At 37.4% G+C, this 19,169-nt stretch overlaps 1 protein-coding gene across 4 annotated transcripts in view; it reads left to right on the top strand.

Moving 5' to 3' along the window:
* Positions 1 to 19,169, top strand: part of USP33 (ubiquitin specific peptidase 33) — a 69,807-nt gene that overhangs the window by 19,865 nt on the left and 30,773 nt on the right. For 3 of the 4 annotated variants that reach the window (XM_050804935.1, XM_050804932.1, XM_050804957.1), the window contains exons 2-10: positions 2,312 to 2,443; positions 2,626 to 2,679; positions 3,117 to 3,179; positions 4,661 to 4,813; positions 7,916 to 8,018; positions 9,967 to 10,036; positions 14,241 to 14,354; positions 15,043 to 15,121; positions 16,267 to 16,684. In XM_050804935.1, coding sequence (XP_050660892.1) covers positions 2,363 to 2,443; positions 2,626 to 2,679; positions 3,117 to 3,179; positions 4,661 to 4,813; positions 7,916 to 8,018; positions 9,967 to 10,036; positions 14,241 to 14,354; positions 15,043 to 15,121; positions 16,267 to 16,684 — 1,135 coding nt within the window. In that variant the 5' untranslated portion in view covers positions 2,312 to 2,362. Of the gene's footprint in view, positions 1 to 2,311; positions 2,444 to 2,625; positions 2,680 to 3,116; positions 3,180 to 4,660; positions 4,814 to 7,915; positions 8,019 to 9,966; positions 10,037 to 14,240; positions 14,355 to 15,042; positions 15,122 to 16,266; positions 16,685 to 19,169 lie in introns of those variants that run through there. The other variant, XM_050804946.1, reaches the window with a different exon arrangement.

Here is a 19,169-nt window from a genome sequence, read left to right as displayed (position 1 = left end):
TCAAGCAATTCTTCTGTCTCAGCCTCCTGAGTAGCTGGGACTACAGGTGCACACCACCACGCCTAGCTGATGTTTATATTTTTAGTAGAGATGGGGTTTCCTTGGCCAGGATGTTCTCGATCTCCTGACCTCGTGATCTGCCCACCTGGCCTCCCAAAGTGTTGGGATTACAGGGTGAGCCACTGCGCCTGGCCCTTTTTGAAGTTTTTAAAGGCAGAACCAAAATAGCCTTTAGATTAAGGATAATTTCTTCCCATTATTGAGGCAGTGCCTTTCTGAGTACTTTATTTCCTCTATTATGGTGTCTTTCAACTGTGGCTGATGAGAATACAAACAACCCTTAAAGGCTTTGAGAATTGTTTTACCCTATCCTTTTCTGTGGTTTTTTTCTCTGGGTTGGGGTAATCTAATCACATGGCATGCACCTGTAGTTGTAGCTACACGGGAGGCTGAGACAAGAGGATGGTTTGAGACCAGGATGAGGAGGCTGCAGTGAGTTGTGTTTGCCCTGTTGTACTACAGTGGGAATGACAGAATGAGGCCCTGTCTCAAAAGAAAAAAGAAATGTTTGCACTATTAACCCTAAGAGTAGTTCCTGGTGAATTTTGTGCATTGCAGTGTAATAGTGAATTATTTGATTTGATTTTGTTCAACTTTTTTTTAACTTAAAAAAAGGTATTTACACAAACCTGCATGTTGTGCACATGTACCCTAGAACTTAAAGTGTAATTAAAAAACGTATTTACTAATGTGTTAATATTTCTGCAAATTTATTGCAATGGGTTTAAAAGGCAGACAGAGGCCAGGCGCAGTGGCTCACACTTGTAATCCCAGGACTTTGGGAGGCTGAGGCAGGCAGATCACCTGAGGTCAGGAGTTCGAGATCAGCCTGACCAACATGGAGAAAGCCCATCTCTACTAAAAGTACAAAAAAATTAGTCGGATGTGGTGGCGCATGCCTGTAATTCTAGCTACTTGGGAGGCTGAGGCAGGAGAATCACTTGAACCTGGGAGGTGAAGTTTGCGGTGAGCTGAGATCACGCCATTTGCACTCCAGCCTGGGTAACAAGAGTGAAACTCTGTCTCAAAGATAAATAAATAAATAAATAAATAAATATATAAATAAATAAAAGGCAGACACTCTTATATAAGCTATAGGGTAACAAAGGGGTTGTATGTAGTTGTAAAGTATTACATAGACCTGCATGGTTTATTGAATAACTTATAAACCACAAAAGAAATTAAATTTACAATGTTTCTGAAGTTCAGAATTTTAAACTGTTTTGTTCTGTCCTAGCAAATTCTTAACTTTTTTTGGGAAAGTGTTCTCAAACCTCAAAGTTGAATTAAGAGCTTGAAAAACGCTGTTAGTGAAAAGATACAACCAAAAGATCTAGAAATACCGAATTAGACTTGAGACCTTTGTTTGGAAATCACTCACTTTACTTGAATCAAACGCTGTGGAATCAGTAAAGTTTGCATCTCTTAGCCTTATATGCAAATGAAGCTAATAATGGCACCTACTTCAGGGGTTATAAAGATCATGAAAATGGGGTTCTCAAACCTGGAGAGATTTTGTTCCCCGGAGGATATAATTTGTTACTGTCTAGAGACGCTGGTGATCAGAGCTCAGAGTGGTGGCAGGGCTGGTCTGTCTCTTGTGGATAGAAGCGAGAATGTTGCCAAATAACCTGCAATGCACAGGACAATACCTCACAGCAAAGAATTATCTGACCGTAAGTGTCAGTAGTGCCGGGATTGAGAAACCCTGATGTAATTTAATGCCTATCCTGGTATAAGGCCAGGATACCAGATGATTTAATTTATGCCATCAGTAGGGGGTCCTATTAGTAGAAAAATGAAGCTTTCTACTTGAAGTTTTTTTTTTTTTTTTCAACTGGTAGTCCAGCCTAAGGATTAGTTTTGTTTTTTTTTTAGAAAAAGGATAAAAATGCTTCACAATTGAATAACGTGAATATTCCCCCCTTTTATCTATAAAAAGTGAAATGAGAGTGGAAAAGCAGTAAAAGTCATGGAAAAACAAACTTACATTTATTTATAGATGTCAATTTTAATAAAATGTTTATGTAGTAGAGAAATTTCCAGTGTTCAAATTAACTTCAATTCTGAAAACTCATCTATGTTTGAGAATACACTTTTACAGGGCAAACTTATGAACATATCATTCTTATGTTATCTTTTAATCGTTTTTAATGTGTTAGCATTTTTATTTTTTTATTTTTTTGGAATCTTTGCAGGCATTATAAGCATTCACTTATTAATTTTTGTGTGTGTGTTACGTTTCCTATAGGTGTTACCTCATTTTGAAAGTCTTGGGAAACAGGAAAAAATTCCTAACAAAATGTCAGCTTTTCGAAATCATTGTCCACATTTGGATTCAGTTGGTGAAATAACAAAAGAAGATTTGATACAAAAATCTCATGTAAGAAACAGGTTTTTTCTTCCTTGAAAAACTTCACTTTTCTCTTGAATATGTAGTTTTCATAAATTGTTATAATACTCTATGAGCCATGTTTTAAAAATATGTATGATGTCAGTGCATTAGTGAATTGTATGTGTTTGTGTCAATATAACCAATGTTGTCTTTTTTATTTCTTTTTATAGGGTACTTGTCAGGATTGTAAAGTCCGAGGACCGAATCTTTGGGCATGCCTGGAGGTGTGTACTGTTTTTTCCTGAAAAGATTGCTATGATAATAATAAATTTGGATCTGAATAATCATAACCAGAAAATTTTTGACACTTAAAGTGATTTTTGTAAATTAAACTTGCTTTTAAAAGGACATTATTGATTACAAAAAATAAACTTTGGAAAGATCTTAATTTATAGTGCTTTTGCAGTTTTTAGTAAATCACTCAGGTATTTTATGCTTGCCTTTTATTAGAAATGACATAGCTTTTAGCTTAGAAATATATCTTCTGGTTTTGTTTTGTGCCTGGAAACATTTGGTTAAATTTTATGACTGGAAAGTCATTTACTCATTGAGTTTAAAACAGGTAATCCAAACTTAATTGTAAATATAATTGTAATGCTGTTATAAATTTACATGTATATTATAAAGTATCTTATTTTTCTTCCTATATAATTATTTATAGAATAGATGTTCATATGTTGGCTGTGGTGAATCACAAGTAGATCACAGCACCATACATTCTCAGGTATGTATATAAAAAATTTAATGGAAGACTTGTTAAAAAAGTACCTGAAGGAAAGGGAAGGCCAGTATAACATTATTAATTCAAGTTTGCGCTCTAAGTTAAAACTTCACTTACATTCTCTGTGAAAGGTAGGGAAGGGAATTGCTAGGAGGATGAACGTTAAAATGAGGTTGTGATTAAGAAAGCACTGATTTCAAAAGCATACATCCGGCCGGGCGCAGTGGCTCACACCTGTAATCCCAGCACTTTGGAAGGCTGAGGCAGGCAGATCACCTGAGGTCAGGAGTTCGAGACCAGCCTGGCCAATATGGCGAAACTCCGTCTTTATTAAAAATTCAAAAAAAATAGCTGAGTATGGTGGCAGACACCTGTAATCCCAGCTACTCGGGAGGCTGAGGCAGGAGAATTGTTTGAACCTGGGAGGCGGAGGTTACAGTGAGCCAAGATTGTACCATTGTACTCCAGCCTGGGCAACAAGAACGAAACTCCATCTAAAAAAAAAAAAAAAAAAAAAGTGTACATCCAGACATCTCCAGATATTTGGAGGTGATAGCTGGCGTATTAGGAGATTGAAGCCCGAGAGAGAATGGGTACTTAGATTTATGAGATAGCCTGGCTAACTTCTTTAAGTCTCAGCTCATGTCATATTGCCTTTTCCTGCACATCATCCTAACTGGACTCACCTTTCTGCTTTGCTCTGCTTGTTTGGTACTTCTCATGTAACTCTGGCATGCCTCTTCTATAGTGTTATGTAGACCTCCCATTCTAAATTTCTCTAAATTCGAGAAAACAAGTTTCTCGAATGAGTGTGTTTTAAGGTGCACATTGATACCTCTACAGCATCAACTGTTCTCAACCAGGCTTCCTCTAGAGAATTAATTAAGCCTGAATACCCAAACTCAAAGGCATCATTGTATATCATTTACTTCTTTCCGTGCATCTAAAATGGTACTTGCTGTGTACCACCCTTGGGAGAATTGAGAAATTAGTCACTTAGATCATTTTTTGTAGGGCTTCATTCTCTAGCGGAACTCTGGTTGAGAAAGGCTAGACTTTTATCTTTCCAGGATTATATATTCTATATTGCTAGAGCTGTTTTATGCTTTGACTCATGTCATTTGTGTTCTTTTGCCATTCTGATTTCTTAGAGTACTTACTAGCTATTGTTAATTATTTTCTTGTGTTATATTTATTTGCAGACTGCAAAGCAAGGTCTTATACTCTTCCATTTATCTTTTTGTATAATGAATAGTGAGGGGAAAATGGCAGAGTAATTTCTAGAGTAGGCTTACATATTGTTACTGTTCATTATACCTTAGAAGTTTATCTGAAGAATTTTTTTTTTGGTATTCTAAACTGGCTTTTGAGTATATTGTTACTCATCAAAGACCAGCAGTTTATCTTCTGTTATCTTTTGAAGAACTGTTTTCAAGTATATGTAATTTTGGTTCCTCTTTTCCCTCTACTGTGAAATGATATAGGAGACAAAGCATTATCTAACTGTGAACCTTACCACTCTTCGAGTATGGTGTTATGCTTGCAGCAAAGAAGTATTTTTGGATAGGAAATTAGGAACTCAGCCTTCATTGCCTCATGTAAGACAACCTCACCAAATACAAGAAAACAGTGTCCAGGTAATAATCTAGATCCACTTAGTTAAGCTGTAAAACATTCAGGTAATACTTTCAGAATTTGTTATGTAGCTAAAATTTTAAAAAGGAATACTGCCTAACCTGTACTTTGAAAATTTCTGTAATGTGCCTTTTTTCTCTCAAATAAAGTTCTCATGCTCCCCTTTCTTGTGTTACTTAGAGTGATAGATTAGGGTGAGATTGAAGCCTACCTGTCTGAAGATGGAAAAGCCCCTAATGAATTTTTAAAGTTTTTTTTTTTTTAATGACTGAAGTAGTCTTTATCTTTTTCTGGTAAATCTGATTCCAAGAAAGGTGGTAGGCCTTCTTTGATAGGGAATGACAGTTACTAATTCAGCTCTCTTCCTCATTCTGTCCTCCCTTCCATCCCCTTTTTATTACTGTGAACATTTTACTTATTATTGAAAACAAAGTAGAATATAATGAAGCTTAGCATCAGTCTTTGGTTAAAGATTTTTCTCCCTTTGGGCTGGGCGCAGTGGCTCACGCCTGTGATCCCAGCACTTTGGGAGCCTTAGGCAGCCAGATCACAAGGTCAGGAGATCGAGACCATCCTGGCTAACATGGTGAAACCCTGTTTCTACTAAAAATACAAAACATTAGCCGGGCGTGGAGGCGGGCGCCTGTAGTCCTAGCTACTTGGGAGGCTGAGGCAAGAGAATGGCATGAACCTGGGAGGCGGAGCTGGCAGTGAGCCGAGACTGCGCCACTGTACTCCAGCCTAGGTGACAGAGCGAGACTCCATCTGAAAAAAAAAAAAAAGGTTTTTCTCCTTTTGGATCAAGAGACTTAGAAAATGTACAGGTTTCCTCACAGAATTTATCACTTAATTTTCAGAATTTTTAACTCATAGAAAAATAGAGAAAAGGAAATTAACTTAAAATAGTTGGCCTCTTATTCTGATCATCGTTTGATCAGAATTTGATCAGATTTGATGAAGAGCGAGTTTTTTTCCTCATGTGGATTATAGAAATCACATATTTCTGTATTTGTTAACTGATACCAACTCTCAGGTTTTTCTGTTGTATGTTTGTATCACATTCTTATGGTAGACATTTGTGATAATAAATTTGCTTGCCTTACACATGATGTAACTTAAGGTGGCTAGATTTTAGTCAAAGAGTAATTTATTGCATTTTCAATTTCTCAGTTGAATGGCTTTAGTTAATTATAACCATTACTATTTCTCCCGCTTATACCTATTTATCATTCACAAACATGTTTAGTCTTTTTCAGAAGTCCAGGTAGTATGAAAATGGCAGTTTTATTGAATCCTCTTACATTATTAACAAAAGTTTGTCCCACTGAAGTTATCTGAATGGTAATAAGTAGAAAAAATTAAAAAAAAGAAAAAAGTATAATGTTATGACCAAAGTTTAATCATACAAGAAACTAATAATCTATAAAGGCAAAATTATCAGCATCACTTACTAGAGAAGTAAGTTAAATAAGCTGTCTGTTGCCATTTCTACCAGAAAAGATCAAGATTACAAACTTTAATTAATGTTGAATCTGATAGAAAAAGTATACTGATACTTTCCTGATGGCTTGTTAATAATTTTCTGATGACTTGTAAATATGTTAACACATAAAAGGTATAAACTTAATTTCATGCAACTTCCTTATGATCCCATTGTTGAAGAAATTATTCAGAAGAAAAAAGTTGTTCAGATAGATTTATTTAGTAGACTAAAACTTATATGCTGTTTGAATCCAGTTTACCACAGGATATTTGCAAAATAGTGAAATATTGGAAGCCATACAAATATTAATAAGATTTTTCAAATAGACACTTTTTCTAGATAGTAAAATTTCAAGTGATTTCTTTTAAGCCTCTGTACTTGCATGCATTTAGATATTTTGTAGTGAGCATGTATCTTTTTAAAAACAATTACTTTATAAAAACAAAATGGGAGTATGAAGTCTACTCAAATGTCCAGTCTCTACAGATGTCAGGAAAGTAAAATGGTTGGGAATTAGTGCATATGCCTGCATTTTAGAGGTAAAGTAAGGTTATAATAACTTGGAGAACCAGAGTACATGCTAAATTTATGCTGCTATTCAGTTTCCTTCTCTGTTTGGGTGTTGCTGAATGTTGGTTCATTGTAGTTCAAGCTTCTGATACTACAAGAGAACTTTCAAATTTTGATTTTTATTTGTCATCTCTGAATTTTTTAAACTGTAGCTCAAAGTTTTTTTTAAGTGTTTGCTAGCATTTGGGTAACAGGTTATCAGTTGCAACCTCTGAATCAAGCCAATTGTTGGAAATTAATATTAGAATATTTTTAAAGTAAGTGCTTGAACTATTTAATATGCATAAAATCATGCAGGCCGGATGTGGTGTCTCATACCTGTAATCCCAGCACTTTGGGAGGCCAAGGTGGACGGATCATGAGGTTAACAGATCAAGATCATTCTAGCCAACATGGTGAAACCCCCTGTCTCCTAAAAATACAAAAATTAGCTGGGTGTGGTGGCATTCACCTATAGTCCCAGCTACTCAGGAGGCTGAGGCAGGAGAAGCATTTGAACCTGGGAGGTGGAGGTTGCAGTGAGCCGAGATCATGCCACTGCACTCCAGCCTGGCAACAGAGTGAGACTCTATTTCAGAAAAAAAAAAAAAGTGTGCAAAGTAAATATAGTAGTATCAGGAGAGATTGTAGAAGTCTACAGATAATGTGTTATGATGAAAAACTTTTGCCTTTTTCCCTGTAGAAAATTAGATCTGAAAAGAGTGTAGGATAGTGTCCTTCAGAGGTCTTTTTAGCTATGTGACTTTTTAATGTCACATACTTGCAGTTATTGTGGAGTTTTAATTCAGAAAATTCAGTTATAAAAAGTGCCTTTTAAACTCAAATACATATGTTAATAAAGTGGGGCTGACATTGCTATTATCTAGGGTAGATCCTTATTTCCTTTAAAACAGAAATGTAAGTTTAATTGCTAATACCACAAATTCTTATGGTTCCACTATTAAAATAACATCTCAATAATTTTTATGGTATAGATGTTATATGTTACAATTAAAGCTTTTTTTGAAATTTAAGGATTTGTTCAAGTGTGCTCTCTTTTTTTGTTATCAAGGATTTTAAAATACCCAGTAATACAACATTAAAAACTCCTCTGGTTGCTGTATTTGATGATCTGGATATAGAAGTGGACGAAGAAGATGAACTTAGGGCAAGAGGTAAAATAATCCTGTGTAACCCTTGTATGGCACTGCCCGTTTCTTTAGAAAACTGTATAATATAAACGTTTCAAAATGTGGAGGTAAAACGGGCTTGATAATTACAACAAAAAGACTTTGAAATTTGGCCTAGTAAAATTTTATTTGCAAAACAAACTTTTGGTTTCTCTGGTATCAGTTTACCAAAGCTAGGATCCTACTTACTCTTTTGCAGTTGAACCTTACGATCTTTTTGCTTAACTTGCCTTTTGAGGTCTGTTTTAACAGTGTTTCTCAACTCCTTTTTCTATTGTCAGTGATGGGGAGGTATTAGGTATTAAAGTATTCCCTTAGCAGAATTTTCAGGGGAAAACATTTGGAAAAAGAATCAGGTGATACACTTCTCCCTTCTTCCCCTAAATTGAGAACCAGTCTATTTGGATTTTCCATGTTCTTTTAGGCCCACTGTTCTTAGTATAAACTTAAAATTTTCTGTTTTATAATTGATGCTAGTGGTATATTGAATGTATATTTAGATAATTATCTGGAAATTAACACTTTCATTTAAGCTTGACGTGACTACTTTATAAATATTTTATGTATTTCCCAGTTTTAACCCATTAATTTAGCCCACACTATTAATTTTACTGGATACTTATCAATAAGTGATAGTTCAGTCTCGTTTTAGAGGTTTTTAGAATTTTAAATTTTCTTCATTTTGCTCCAAATCCAAATAGCATTTATAACTTTTTTTTAGTATTTATTTCATCTTTTAATAATGAAAGTAAACTGATGAAAGTGAACTTGACTATATATGGAAGTGATAAGTCATTCAATGGCTTCGTTTCGTATTAGCTTGATCCATATGAAATTGCCGTTTTTGTAGATTGTCAGCAGTATCCTATGGTTCAACCTAATAAATACTACTTTCTTTTTTGTTTTTGTTTTTTTTTGAGATGGAGTCTCGCTCTGTTGCCCAGGGTGGAGTGCAATGGTGCGATCTTGGCTCACTGCAAGCTCCGCCTTCTGGGTTCATGCCATTCTCCTGCTTCAGCCTCCTGAGTAGCTGGGACTACAGGTGCCCGCCACCACGCCCGGCAAATTTTTTGTATTTTTAGTAGAGATGGGGTTTCACCCTGTTAGTCAGGATGGTCTCGATCTCCTGACCTCGTGATCTGGCTGCCTTGGCCTCCCAAAGTGCTGGGATTACAGGTGTGAGCCACCGTGCCTGGCATAAATACTACTTTCAATGCAATACATTGAAACGGAAAGGAAAAGGATGTTTATCATTTATCATGACATGAGTTTTTTTGCATTGTCATTAAACTATTTCTCAAAATAATTAAACTTTAGTTATAATAAATGTAAAAGCCTCAATTAATGATTTTTAAAAACATCTAGTCTTAAATGTTAATAGGAAAGGCTATTCTTCCTGTGCAAATTTCAAAGGTTAAACTGTTTAAGCCTTGAGCTTATGTAAAACTCAAAATTTTGGTGATTGTGGCCGGGTGCCGTGACTCACGCCTGTAATCCCAGCACTTTGGGAGGCTGAGGCAGGCAGAGCACGAGGTCGGGAGATTGAGACCATCCTGGCTAATGCAGTGAAACCCCGTCTCTACTAAAAATACAAAAAATTAGCTGGGTGTGGTGGCGGACGCCTGTAGTCCCAGCTACTCAGGAGGCTGAGGCAGGAGAATGGCGTGAACCTGGGAGGCGGAGCTTGCAGTGAGCCGAGATTGCACCACTGCACTCCAGCCTGGGCAACAGAGCGAGACTCTGTCAAAACAAAACAAAACAAAATTTTTGGTGATTGTAAGGCTTCCAAAAGTATGACCTCTCTGAATTATTCAAGTTGCTGTATTGTATTTCTGTGGTCCTTAATATAATTTGGGAACCATATTAATGACCCCTAAAATTGAGTCATTTTGCTTTATTGAATGATGACTTCATGTATATTTTTTCTTAATAGGTCTTACAGGTTTGAAAAATATTGGAAATACTTGTTACATGAATGCAGCTTTGCAGGCTCTTTCTAATTGGTAAATAGAGAAATTAATTTTGTTTTGTTTGTATGATTTTTAAAGTTATTTTTTGAGCACAAAACCATGCAACTATAGTAGTTGACTAACTCTCAAGGTAGAACAGGCAAGAATCTGGTTTGGGACATAACCCATTCTTGTCCCAATGATGTTACTCTATGTATGCCTGTAGTTTCTTGAGGCTGCTGGTCCTTGTGTAAACCCTGGGTAGTTGTGTGTCTTTGAGCAAGTTATTGTTTCTTACAGCTAGAAAACGAAGAGTGTGAACTAATTATTCAGATCACTTTTAATTCAGAGATCTTATGAAAATATTTTATATTTTTCTGTAGATGGAAAGCCTTTAATAAAGGAGTCAGATTTTTTTTTTGTAATCATAGTCTTACAAAATAGGTATGTCAGGTGGTTTTACTCTTAAGTTTGGATGTATTGAGTCAGGTGATATTACCCTTTAAATTTAGGTGCATTGAGTCCGAACCAAAATTCAGAAATCGCTGACTTTGACATTACCCTTTCTCCTGGATTAAATTATAGTGTAGTGATTGGAGATTGAACATATGTCTACAGGTTGAGTATCCCTCTTATGAAATGCTGGGAATCAGAAGTGTTTCAGATTTTTCTGGATTTTGGAGTATTTATTTGCATTATACTTACTGGTTGAGCATCCCTTACCAAAAATCCAGTATTTGAAATGCTCCAATGAGCATTTCCTTTGAATATCATGTTGGCATTCAAAAAGTTTTGGATTTTGGAACATTTTGGATTTTGTATTTTGTATTAGGGATATTAAACTTGTACTTCTTCCCAAAATAATCTAATTTTTGTTTAGACATAATGTTTTGCCTCCATAAATGTTTTGCCTTCAGTTTTCTTATGTTTCATAACCTTGTGAAATAAAGATAACCCAATTTTTATTAAGTAATCAGAGAACACATCTTTGAAGAAGAGACTTTTTTTTTTTTTTTTTTTTTTTTTTTTTTAGGCTGGGTCTCACTCTGTTACCCAGGCTAGAGCACAGTGGTGCGATTTTGGCTCACTGCAACTCTGCCTCCTGGGTTTGTGTGATCCTCCTACTTCAGCCTCCTGAGTAGCTGAGACTACAGGCACGTGCCACCAAACGTGGCTAAGTTTTAAATTTTTTGTAGAGATGGGGTTTTGCCTTGTTGCCCAGACTGGTTTCCAACTCCTGGGCTCAAGTGATTTGCTTGCCTCGGCCTCCCAGAGTGCTGGGATTATAGGCATGGGCCACTGCGCTCGGACGTTAAAGAAGAGACATTTAGGCCAGGCGTGGTGGTTCACACCTGTAATCCCAGCACTTTGGGAGACTGAGGCGGGTGGATCACGAGGTCAGGAGTTTGAGACCAATCTGGCCAACATAGTGAAACCCTGTCACTACTAAAAATACAAAAATGTAGCCAGGTGTGGTGGTGTGCACCTGTAATCCCAGCTACTTGGGAGGTTGAGGCAGGAGAATCATGTAAACCCTGGAGGTGGAGGTTGCAGTGAGCCAAAGTCACACCATTGCACTCCAGCCCAGGTGACAGTGTGAGACTCCGTCTCAAAAAAAAAAAAAGAAGAGACATTTACTCTGAAACTTGAGGAATAAGTATGAGCTGGTTGTTTGAAAGGATGGGGAGAGCATTCCTAGCAAAATGCTCCTTGTAAGCAGCCTTGGGATGGGAAAGAGCTTGACACATTTGAGGAACTGGAAGAAAATCTGTGTGACAGGGTACAGTAATCATAGGGCTGAACGACCAGGGTCTAGGTTATGTAGGCCACATTAAAGATGTAGGTCTTTATTCTCATAGTAGTACAATACCATTGAAGTGTTTGTATAGTAGGGTAGCTAATAATCTATATTTTAAAAATATTACTGTGGTTGCCACGTGGACAGTGAATTAGAGGGGGAAGAGAGTGGAATTTGAAAGACCAGCTAGGAGACTATGATAATGATTTAGGCAAGAAGTAGTGGTAGTTTACATCATCTAGGGTGGTAGGAAAAGAGTGAAGGAATTGGAGATAAACATTTTTAGGAGAATGATTGATTGATAGGATGTGGGTAGAGAAAGGGAGAGGAGGTTCAAAGTTTAACAACACAATCCTAAGAGACCTGTAGGTTGTTGCTATTGTTATTTTTATACAGGTAAGAAAACCAGACACAGAAGTTTAAATAACTTTGCCAATGTAACCAGCTAGTAAGTACTGGCGGAATTCTGGGTTTTTTTTTTTTTTGAGACGGAGTGTCGCTCTGTCGCCAGGCTGGAGTGCAGTGATGTGATCTCAGCTCAGCTTCCTGAGTAGCTGGGACTACAGGCGCCGGCCACCACACCCAGCTAAGTTTTGTATTTTTAGTAGAGATGGGGTTTCACCATGTTAGCCGGGTTGGTCTCCATCTCCTGACCTCATGATTCGCCCGCCTCGGCCTCCCAAAGTGCTAGGATTACAGGCATGAGCCACAGCGCCCGGCCTTTTTTTTTTTTTTTTTTTTTTTTTTTTTTTTTTTTTTTTTTAAAGTTAGAGACAGGATCTTACTCTGTCACCCAGGCTGGAATGCAGTGGAACGATCATGGCTCACTGCAGCCTTGAACTCCTGGGTTCAAGGGCTCTTCCTGCCTCAGCCTGCCAAGTAGCTAGGACCACAAGTGCATGCCACTGCTCCCAGATAATGTTTTAAAAGTTTTGTAGAGATGGATTTTTGCTGTGTTGCCCAGGCTGGTCTTGAACTCCTGTCCTTGAGTCATGTCCTGCCTTGGCCTCCCAAAGTATTGGAATTACAGGCATGACCCACCATGCCTGGCAGGGACAAAATTCTGAATCTGAGATTTTTATGTGTATGTTTGTTTTTGTAGATCTTTTGTTGATTATTGCACAATACTGCTTCCATGGATTTACTTTGTAATTCCTCTGATTTCATTGAAAAAGATGTGGCTGATATGATTACACTATTGGTGGCTGGGTGTGGTGGCTCATGCCTGTAGCACTTTGGGAGGCTAAGGTGGGAGGATTGCTTGAGCCCAGGAGTTCTGGAACCAGCTTGGGCAACCTAACGAGACCCTGTCTCTACCGAAAAAAAAAAAAAAAAGGATTACACTTGGCAAAGAGATGGCTTAGTAGTTATCTAACTGCCTTCATAGGGGGTTTGGTTTATGTAGGTCAGAATTTGGTCCTTTGCCCAGTCAGTTTCCTATAAATAGATTAATGGAGATTCCCTCAAGCTAATCAAACTCATGACAGACTATACTTCCTTATAAATTGCTAACTTGAGCCACCAACAAATATTAGTACCAAATAATGGAATGTAGAAGGCTGGAGGAAGTGCAGGTTCAGTTGAAAGTTAAATTTTTATCCTGTTCAGTTTGGGCATTTGATATAAATCTGAAATTTAGATGACATGGTTGACTTTATATAAATTTGACGATGATTAGAATATGGTTGAAAATTTTAGATCGCCCAGGGAAGAAAAGTATGTAGGGAAAAGTCATAGGATCAAGTCCAGAGGAATCCTTACATTTACATGTCTGGGGCCAAAAAGAACAATAAAGAGGAAAAAGGAATTTTAAGAGGTAAAGAGGAAAAGTTGGAAAATGCATACAATAGTCCAGAGAAGATTTGTTCAAGAATGAGGGCATGGCCGGGTGCGGTGGCTCAAGCCTGTAATCCCAGCACTTTGGGAGGCCGAGACGGGCGGATCACAAGGTCAGGAGATTGAGACTATCCTGGCTAACATGGTGAAACCCCGTCTCTACTAAAAATACAAAAAACTAGCCGGGCGAGGTGGCGGGCGCCTGTAGTCCCAGCTACTCGGGAGGCTGAGGCAGGAGAATGGCGTAAACCCGGGAGGCGGAGCTTGCAGTGAGCTGAGATCCGGCCACTGCACTCCAGCCTGGGCGACAGAGCGAGACTCCGTCTCAAAAAAAAAAAAAAAAAAAAAAAAAAAGAGAATGAGGGCATGGTCGTCTGTGGCAAATGTTACTGAGTGGGGACTGAAAAGTGTATCTGGCAGCATGGAGGACTCTTGATATGGTGGGGCCAAATCTGATTTGAAAGGACTGAGCTCTTTATGAAGGAATGAAAGTGAAGCTGTAAAAGGGATCAAAGAAAGAAATGACAGCTATAGGGATGTACGTGTTGTCAGTTAATTGAATGACCAGAAATAATCAGTATTAGCTTTGACTCCACTCTAACATTTTTCTCTTTTTAAAATTAGCCCACCTTTGACACAGTTTTTTCTTGATTGTGGAGGATTAGCACGAACAGATAAGAAACCTGCCATTTGTAAAAGTTATCTCAAACTAATGACAGAGCTGTGGCATAAAAGCAGGTATGTAACTTAATATACTTTTCTTCTTTATTAAACTTTTAAATGAATATTATAAATATTTAAAGGATGCAGGTCCATTTATGGAGCCAGAAAAAAGGAGAAGACAGACAGATTTGAGACAGCTTTGTTTCAGGCATGTTACATTTGAAGCTGAATGTAAGGTGTCAGAGAAGTTTTAGAAGCAGATGAAGGTGTCATGAAAGTCTGGAAGTATTTGGACTGGTGATATAGTGTTGGAATGTTAAAGCTGCTGTACAGCTGCTATTACTGGAACTTTAGAGTTTTATATTCAGGAGTAGGCATTCTCACAATGATAAAATCAGACCCTAAATACTATATGAATATTTTCCTGCTTATGTTTATTTATTCTAAAGTTTAGCATTAGGATCACAGTTCACTGTAATATGTTAATAATTTTGTTTTAGAACTATTTGGGAAATTTGCATTTTTGAAAAGTCATGGGGTGAAGCATAATCATTTAATTGAGGGAGTATAGCAGTAAAATATCACTTAAAATATCAAGGATAAGGTGTTCTGATGTGCCTGTGGAACATATTAGGCAGTTTTGAATGATTTTTTTGAAATGTAATTTTCAATTTATTTAACCCTTTGAATTATTGGTTGTTAATTTTTAAAATAAAAATTAAAAATAACAAAAATTACTCTTTAAAAATGTTTTCTTGCTCAGGCCAGGATCTGTTGTGCCTACTAATCTGTTTCAAGGAATTAAAACTGTAAATCCAACATTTCGGGGGTATTCTCAGCAGGTTAGTTTATTGCTTTTCTTTTGTAATTTTAATCTAAATAAATTTTGAAAATGCCATTATGTTTTTTTTGGTCCACTTATCTTTTGGGGTCATCACTCCTTGTGTCTTTCTTTTGCCAAGAATAGTAACCCTTTTTCTTGTTTATTGTTTATATTTTTTCAACTTTCCTTTATCTTTATCTTTTTTTGAGGCAGAGTCTCGCTCTGTCGTCCAGGCTGGAGTGCAGTGGTGCAATCTTGGCTCACTGCAGCCTCCAGCTCCTGGGTTCAAGCGATTCTCCTGCCTCAGCCTCCGGAGTAACTGGGATTACAAGTGTGTGCCACCATGCCTGGCTAATTTTTGTATTTTTAGTAGAGATAGGGTTTCGCCATGTTGGTCAAGCCGGACTTGAACTCTTGACCTCAGGTGATCCACCCTTCTTGGCCTCCCAAAGTGTTGGATTACAGTCATGAGGCACTGTATCCAGCCTTTTTTTTTTTTTTTTTTAATAAGAGTGATAATGTCTCATTATGTTGCCCCGGCTGGTCTTGAACTCCTGACTCAAACGATCCTCCCTCCTTGGTGTCCCTAAATGTTAGGATTACAAGCATGAGCCCCTACATCCAGCTGAAGTTGACCTTTGGATCATCTTTAGTTTATTACAATTTTTATCTGACTGGGCGTGATGACTCATGCCTGTAATCCCAGCACTTTAGGAGGCCAAGGTAGGCGGACTGCTTGAGCCCAGGGGCTTGAGACCAGCCTGGGTAACATAGGGAGACCTCATTTATAAAAATAATTTAAAAATATGTATCAACCGGGTGTGATGGCTCATGCATGTGGTCTCAGCTACTAAGAAGGCTGAGGTGGGAGAATTGCTTGAACCTGGGGGATCGAGGCTACAGTGAGCTGTGGTCATGCCACAGCATTCCAGCTTGGACAACAGAATGAGACCCCATCTCAAAAAAAGAAAACTTTACTTACCTAACTTTTTGGAAGTGAGTGCATCTTCATTTCTCTAGTGCTTTATGCTCTACAAACTGGTATTTTCTCAATATAGTGCTGTATGTTTATATATAAGTTGATAATGATATTTTGTATATTTTCCCTTATGTTTCTATATACACATGTAATGAAGTGGTAACATTATGTTGCTGATATATTAGGATGCTCAAGAATTCCTTCGATGTTTAATGGATCTGCTTCATGAAGAATTGAAAGAGCAAGTCATGGAAGTAGAAGAAGATCCGCAAACCATAACCACTGAGGAGACAATGGAAGAAGACAAGAGCCAGTCAGATGTAGATTTTCAGTCTTGTGAATCTTGTAGCAACAGTGATAAAGCAGAAAATGAAAATGGCTCTAGAGGCTTTTCTGAAGATAATAATGAAACAACAATGTTAATTCAGGATGATGAAAACAATTCAGAAATGTCAAAAGATTGGCAAAAAGAGAAGATATGCAATAAGATTAATAAAGTAAATTCTGAAGGCGAATTAGATAAAGATAGAGACTCTATATCTGAAACAGTTGACTTAAACAACCAGGAAACTGTCAAAGTGCAAATACACAGCAGAGCTTCAGGTGACAATTTAGTAGTTTGTTCATGAAAATGATATTATTTCATTTGTAGACATGGGTGTTTAATTGTTACTTTGGGTATTTCTAATTAGAATTATAGTTTAGCAGTATTTGCATGTGAGTATTGGCCATAAAATGATAGAACCTGAGGAGAAAAGGAAATTTTGGGGTCATTTAATTATATAAGAAATTAATTCTCCTTTTGAAGTAAACATTTCATCAGATGTCTTTTGTATGGTCATGCAGTAATCTGAAAAATTGGGCTCCCCAGAATTTTCTCTTTTATTTTAAGCAAATTATGTTGTGATCCTGGAAAAAAGCAAATAACCCAAATTGCAATTTCCTTTTTTTTTTTTTTTTTGAGACAGAGTTTCACTCTTTTTGCCCAGGCTGGAGTGCAATGGCGCGATCTCGGCTCACCGCAACCTCCGCCTCCCGGGTTCAAGCGATTCTCCTGCCTCAGCCTCCCGAGTAGCTGGGATTACAGGCATGTGCCACCACCCTGGCTAATTTTGTATTTTTAGTAGAGACGGGGTTTCTCCATGTTGGTCAGGCTGGTCTTGAACTCCCGACCTCAGGTGATCCACCTGCCTCGGCCTCCCAAAGTGCTGGGATTACAAGCGTGAGCCACGGCGCCCGGCCAGCAATTTTCTAATTATATACATTAGTAGATTAAGATTGTTGTCATTGGAGTCACATCAGATGTGTTTTAGTGTAGAAGTTTAATTAACTATAGTGAGCCCTGCTGTGATAGATTATGCCGTGTTACTAGTCAGTGTTACTTTGAGAAAGAGCATGTGGCCAAATGAAAGCTAAATTGCCTTGTAATTTATCTCTTCAAGAGTTAACTTCTCTTGGCTTTAAATGTGGTATTTAGTTTTCCAAAGCACACAAAATTGGGCTGTTAGAGGTTCAAATTATGTGATCTTAAAATAAGTGGCAGGCATGTAATGTAAAAAAGTTTTTTTTCTGTGATTACTGAAGAATGAGAGTAACTAAACAATTTATTTAGGTATTTGATTGAATCCTAAATTTCTTCTTGAGAAATATTCTTAACTATAGGAAGATTTGTGGTTCACTTGTATAAAGTGCACAGATGCTTTCTAGTCAGGAAGACTTAAGAGTGTTAGGCTCCTTAATTATACTGATCTTGTGTAGAAATTGGAAGTGAATAAATATGTCAGTTTTCAGTATTGAAAGACTTAGCTTTGACTGCTGTCCAGGATTTTCTTGTCAAAAGCCCAGTTAAGCCTGATTAGGGACATACTCATCTTTTATTGCTCTGTAACAGGTTTGTTCTTATATATAGTAATTAGGGGATAACCTAAGTCAGGAGTCTGAGCTTTTAGGTGTTTTAAGGGCTTAATGAAAAAAATCTGGTGAAGTCTGTAAGGCACACAAACCTAAAATACTTACTCTCTGGTCCGTTAGAGGAAAAAATTGCCAACTCCCAATCTAAATCTCATTAACTTTATTCCCTTCAGAAAGTCCTAGAGTGAGTTGTTTTTTCACTCCCAATATTATGCAGTCTCATTTAGTCATGGTTGAAAAATTGAGAAATGCCTGTGTGAAAAACGATTTTGCATTATCTGGAAAAATTTCTGAGTACATCCCCTTTCAAGATCTCTTATGAACAATTCTCTTTTCTTCACTCAAATAGTTACTGAGCACATTCCCTTGCCCTGGAATATGTTAGGCACTAGGAATCCAAAGCAAACAATTAAGATAGCTCTTATATTTTCTTGATTCATCTTATAATTCTAAAAAAAGTATTTCCTGATGAAGTGGTGTGTTTTTTCTTTTATTACAGTAAGAACAAAATAATTTATGATTACTTTATACCTACATTTCTTTATTTTGATTATTATGTTAGTTTGGGAGAATAATCTGTTTTTCTTTCACATGGTTTTGAACTTCTAAAAAACTGTCCTGAATATCTTTTTTTTTTTTTTTTTCATCTGAAACAGGGTCTCATTCTGTCACCCAGGCTGGAGTGCAGTGGCATGATCACATCTCACCACAGCCTCAACCTCCTGGGCTCAAGTGATCCTTGCACCTCAGCCTCTTGAGTAGCCGGGACTACAGGCGTACACCACCATGCCCAGCTAATTTTTAGATTTTTTTTGTAGAGATGGGGGGGTCTCATGATGTTGCCCAGTTTGGTCTTGAACTCCTGGGCTTAAGCAGTCTTCCCATCTTGGCCTCCCAGTGTTGGGATTATAGGCGTTAGCCACCCAGCCTAGCCTCTTTTTTTTTTTTTTGATGCTATATTTGGACAAACAAGATCCTCTTTGGCTTTGTATTTCCACTGCTCACTTCCTAAACTGCCTGTAATAGTAGTATGTTATGAAGATTAGTTGGGGTTGGGCATGGTGGTTCACATCTATAATCCAAACACTTTGGGAGGCCAAAGTGGGTGGATCACTTGAGGCCAGGAGTTTGAGACCAACCTAGCCAACGTGGTGAAACCCCATCTCTACTGAAAATA

Source organism: Macaca thibetana, chromosome 1 (genome assembly GCF_024542745.1).
Source record: "Macaca thibetana thibetana isolate TM-01 chromosome 1, ASM2454274v1, whole genome shotgun sequence".
Classification (NCBI taxonomy): Eukaryota; Metazoa; Chordata; class Mammalia; order Primates; family Cercopithecidae; genus Macaca; species Macaca thibetana.
This window is presented reverse-complemented; position numbering and strand designations above follow the sequence as displayed.